General features: G+C 43.1%; 1 protein-coding gene across 1 annotated transcript; it reads left to right on the plus strand.

The window, feature by feature from the left end:
• The first annotated feature begins 794 nt into the window (after positions 1 to 794).
• Positions 795 to 1,634, plus strand: LOC125507290 (ethylene-responsive transcription factor ERF094-like). Its single transcript, XM_048671918.1, has one exon. It carries the CDS (start codon positions 795 to 797, stop codon positions 1,632 to 1,634), a length of 840 nt encoding a protein of 279 aa, XP_048527875.1.
• The last annotated feature ends 4,126 nt before the right edge of the window (positions 1,635 to 5,760 follow it).

Consider the following 5,760-nt stretch of genomic DNA (forward strand, 5'->3'; position numbering starts at 1 on the left):
GACCGCCCTGACCCATCCAAACCCCCTTCCTCGCCCATGCGCCTTTTCCATCCGAAGCGACACAACGGACGTCCGTCCGTCCGTCTACCACTCACAATAATGACAAGCAGTTGCCAAGGTGGCTACTCCCACGCCACCTGTCCGTCTCTCTATTGTCCACCATTGTTATATAAACTGTTGTCCCGGCCATACCCGTAGTCATCCGCTTCTGATATCTTTCTCATCTCCGCACCACTTCCATCATGGATTCCTCTCGTGCCAAAGCTTTCTCTGGGATGGGCTAATGCCAGAGCAGAAGAAGGAGATGGTTTCCATTGCCGGTGGGCAGCTAGAGAACAACAATGTCCAAATGTAGTATGCGGCCGGCGACGAGCCGACACACCCCTCCTCGTCCGTGCTGGACATGGGGAACGGGTGCCGGTGATCATTTAATTTAGGTATATAACTCTAGAGCCCGACGAGCTTCTTTTTAGTTGCAATATGTGCCAAATGTAATGAATTTCGTCATGTTTATATGAAATCTCTCATGTTTGCATGAACCTAATCCGGTTTATATGAAAATTCACATTAGATAACAGCCTCCTGTATTCGTGTCCGCGGCCCTCTCTATTCGTGGACAGATGCGATAGGAAATTTGAGGTCCCCCGTTGGAGACGCCCTCAGTACTTGTAACGACCGGCGACTTTTCCTTCCATCGATCTCCTGCGCCGCGCCGCGCCACTGTATTATAAGGATCTGGAGCGCCGGCCGGCCTACCATACTTCTTATTTGCTAGGTTGTGCAGTACGTACTCCATGGAGCCTCACTACGACTACACCTACAACGACTTGACCTATACACCACAGCAATACGGCAGCCTCACCCTCCCTCAGCCACATCCTCTTTCGCACTATCATGACCAGTCAACCTACTCGCCGTCGTGCAACTACGGCGACCAGCCGTCCTCCTCCTCTTTCGCGCACCAGCAGCAGCTTCGTTTCGGCGGCGGCGGCGGCATTGACTACCATGATTATGACATGGACCAGCTCAGCGCCGTCATGCATCTAGCCGCCTCTGCTGCACCAACAACAAACACCGGATGGGAGGAGCAGGACGTCACCAACAACCAGCGCGGCGGCGAGCCCATGACTCATCGTTGTGCTGTGACGGCAGTTGAGCCGAGCGGCGGCGGCGCGGTGGAGCAGGATCCACTCATCGGAGTGCGCAAGCGGCCGTGGGGCAAGTACGCGGCGGAGATCCGGGACTCCACGCGCAACGGCGCCCGCGTCTGGCTCGGAACCTTTGACACCCCGCAAGCCGCCGCGCTCGCGTACGACCAGGCCGCATTGGCCTTGCGCGGCCCCGCCGCCGTGCTCAACTTCCCTGTCAACCGCGTGCAGGAGTCGCTCGACGTGCTGGGCTTGGGCGCCACCTCCGCCGCCGCGGGGGACTCACCTGCCCTAGCGCTCAAGCGCCGGCACTGCATCAGGAAGCGCAAACCCAAGAAGAAGAACCAGACGAGCGCGCCTGTTGCAGCGAGGAAGCAGGGCCTGCAGGGTTCAGCTGCTGCATCGGCTTCGTGCGTGCTGGAACTGGAGGACCTGGGAGCGGACTACCTCGAGGAGCTGCTCGGATGTGCGATCGATGAAGGGTAGTGCCTCCACTTCTCAGCAGCAAGAAACCGTTTCTTCATTCTTCAATCAGAGCAGCACTAGCGCTACAGTACACCCAGTTGCCATATAGTTTCATTTTCATTCAGACCACATCGTACATTTCATATCCGTATTTTTTATCTTTGGTTCTAACAAATTGAGAGAAAAGGAGGAGCAACATCTCCCAGACTCCTGAGCACCGTAAATTGAGAGAAAAGGAGGAATTAGGCTTCATCCCGTTTTGATCTAAAGATCTACTCCCTCCGTTCCGAATTACTTGTCTTGGATTTATCTAGATACGGATGTATCTAGACTCATTTTAGTGCTAGATACATCCGTATCTAGACAAATCAAAGACAAGTAATTCGGAACGGAGGGAGTACACCGTAAGGTAGGTTTCACCCCCTAACTATGGATCCTAAAGAGGTGTTGAAGCAAGCTAGACCCTTCACCACCACCCATCACCTCGATCCAGGTAAGTGCTGGTCATATCTTACGCATCTGACCACTCATTACCAATGTTTTCTGATAATTCCGGGTTAGTCAAAAATATTCTGCATAAAATGTGTTCTAATCATGAGATTAAGAGCATGTTTAGTGTTAATCCTAAGAAAATGGGTTAACATTGGTACCGGAGCCATCATGATCTCATTTTTTTAGCAAAAACAGCACGGAAAACCCTATTGTGTATTTTTTTTTGTAAATGATGGTGGTAATGTACATATAGAGACAAACTCCATAAATAGTTACAGAGTCAAGCCAAGATCCATGCCTTCTCTAAGCCTAGGTCTAGCTATATGCATAATCAAAGTAAAAGAAACTTTGAAGGATTCAATGGATGAGTTAATATTGAGCTGAACATGCTCAATGATATGTTTGTTCCTTTCCAGCCAAATGCTCCAGCAGCCAACAATTAAGATCTCCATGAAATGGTTGTGTTCATATCTCCTCTTAGCATCCTCAATAGTGTCCATTATATTCAAACCATTGTTCTAGTCAATGCCAATTCCCCACAAAAATCCTTGACTAAAGGAACATTCAAAAAACTGATGTTGAACATCCTCAACATGGCAATCATCACATCAGATACAACATGAAGCATTTGGGTGGAAATTTTCTTCAAAAGTAGTCCATTGGTATTGATTCTATCACATAATCTCGGTTAGTACCCCAATTAGCCCATGTTTTAATATTAATCGCTCATTGGTGCTAATTGTTCATGATTAGGATCTAAAGTGATTCCATTAGAACCCGGTGAACATGTTTAATGCTAAATGTGTTCAGCTAATGCTAATAATGTTATGTTGGTTATGATTAATCCCTAAAGGTTTTATGTTGATGCAAATGGCCATGTGCTTAATTTCTTTAGGTAATTGTATGGTAAACTCTATTAGTTTTAGTCAACTCCTATTAACATAATTTGAGTCCAATGAACTCTCTGTTTTTATGGTTAGCACTAGAATTAATGTATTTTAGCTAATTGAGCCAGTTAGCATGAAGGAGGAACATTACATACAACTTTATTAAACCCTAGAGTAAATCCGCAAATTCTCCATTTGACGAAACACTAATCCCAAAATCATAATGTCAGTCTTTCTCAATCATGAAACCAAATGATGATTTCTCCAAGTCTTGAAGCTCTACTTGTTCCTTGAGCTAACAGTGGATGCTCTATCTTTGTCCAATTTGTCAAACTAATATGTCCGAAATGACACGATCACTTTTTAGATTAGTTGAAAAAATAACAAATGAAATAGTATGTGCAAGTGATAGCAGCAAGATATATAATGTATAGAGGCCGAGTGCCACATTTTGAGATCCATTTGAGCATTTTAGTTAAGTTGTGAAGTTTAAACCATCCATAGCTTCGCTAGATTTATTTGATCTCGTGCATTTGCAATGTGGTGCTTGTAAATCCCCCAAGAGGTTGCTATGGCTTGGTGGCTCATTGGGTATTCTTGCAATCACATATAAGTGGCTAGATTATAGCTCTTATGGCGGAGTTCTGCCAAAAGGGGTTGTCTAGGGGGCATGACCACACACAGACACATGTCTAGGGGCACCAAACCAATGACTTCGTTTCGCCTCGACTCCTAAGCACATGATGTGTAAGGAATTAGACCCCATCTCATTTTGATCTAACAATCTAAGCGGTAAGGTAGGTTTCACCCCTAACTATCGATCCTAAAGAGGTGTCGATGCAAGATAAGACTGTTCACCAATGTCCGCCACTTCCAAGTTAGTGTTGGTCACACCTTACACGTCTAAACCAATAAAATCATTACTGTCGGTGACCTATGGTCTCTGCAATGGGTTGTTCCCTAATATTTTCTGATAATTTTGGTTTGTCCATATTCTTTCACATAAGGTGTGTTCTAATCACAAGATTAAGTGCATATTTAATGGTAATCCTAAGATGATGTGTTAACATTGGTACCATAGCCATCATAATCTCACTTCCTATAGCAAAAACAGTAGGGAAACCCCTATCGTGTCTTTCTTATAAATGATGGTGGTGATGTACAGATAGAGACAAACTCCATAAATAATTGCAAAGAGTCAACACAAGATTGCATGCCTCCTCTAAAGTTGGATCTAGCAATATGCATAACCAAGTAAAAGAAACTTTCTTCTCAAAAAAAGTAAAATAAACTTTGAAGTATTCAATGCATGAATTAATATTGAGTGGAATATGCTCAAAGTTGTGTTCGTTTCTTTCCAGCCAAATGCTCCGGCAGCCAACAATTAAGATCTTCATGAAACGTTTTTGTGTTCATATCTCCTCTTAACAACTTTAATAGCGTCTATTATATTTAAACCATTGTTCTAGTCAACACCAATTCTCCACCAGAATTCTTGATTCAAGGAACGTTAAAAAATCGTTGTTGAACATCCTCAATTGGGCAATCATCACATAAGATACAACATGAAGCATCTAGTTGTAATTTTTTTCTCAAAAGTAACCCCTTGGTATTGATTCTATCACATAATCTCAGAAAGATGCTCAATTAGCCCATATTTTAATCTTAATAGCTCATTGGTGCTAATTGTTCATGATTCAGATCTAAAGTGTTTTTGTTAGCACCCAATGAACACGTTTAATGCTAATTGTGTTCAGTTAATGCTAATAATTTTTTTGGTCATGATTAATCCCTAAAAGTTTTCAGCTCATGCAAATGATTATGATCACGTGCTTAATTGATTTTGGGTAATTGTAATGGTAAAGTCTATTAATTTTGGTCAACTCCTAATTAACATGATTCAAGTCTAATGAAATCTTTATTGCTTATGGTTAACACTAGAATTAATTTAGTTTGGCTAATTGAGCCCGGCTAGAATGATGGAGGCAAATTGCACAAACTTTTCTGAAGCCCTAGAGTAAATCTGCAAATTCTCCATTTAACGAAAGGCTAATCCCAAAGCTATAGTGTAAGTCTTTCTGAATCATGAAAACCAATAACAATTTCTCCAAACTCAAATGCCTAACCAGTGTGCACCCCATTCTAACTTGTGTTTAGTATAAGCAAAAGTGGGCTTATTACTTGACAGACGAGGCCCCGAACCTGGGTAAAGCTTGTGCCGTGTGTCCATTTTGTAACCCGAGGTGATGTGCCATTGTTTTGCTGGTCCACGTACGTTCACCGTTTTACTGTAGCACACATGGGGCTACGTGAAGTTTCAAGCATGGCGCTCGTGTGACTTCCAGCACGTTGTGACTAACATCTTGCACATTGTTCCTCCTCTATTGCAAAAACCAAGCAACCAATAGAATATCAAAGAACCCTAAGTCGGCCAAATCATAGTAGTAATGTACTCTAAATGTAGCACAATACCAAAGATTCAAGTGAGGAGAGATTCATTAGGGGGTTTTCGTTAAAGGAAAGGGTTTTAGTAGAAATTTGTTATGAATTTTTGATTGTGATTAATATTTTTTGTTTGTTTTCTTAGAGGTGAGGAGACTCCAAACATAGGTGGGTTGAGTGGAACCTTGTCACACTAACTAATACTCTCAGGAGAGTTCCACTACAATGTGATACTATGGTTCAAGCTGGACGTCACATGTTTCGAGTTTAGTAAGGGGATATGTTTGTGTTTTAGGAATGAAGTTTGTTTGTAAACAATTTTCATG

The sequence above is a fragment of the Triticum urartu genome, chromosome 5, assembly GCF_003073215.2.
Source record: "Triticum urartu cultivar G1812 chromosome 5, Tu2.1, whole genome shotgun sequence".
Lineage (NCBI taxonomy): Eukaryota > Viridiplantae > Streptophyta > Magnoliopsida > Poales > Poaceae > Triticum > Triticum urartu.

Coding starts and splice junctions, on each gene's coding strand:
- LOC125507290 (XM_048671918.1), top strand. CDS start 795: ATGGAGCCTCACTACGACTACACCTACAACGACTTGACCTATACACCA.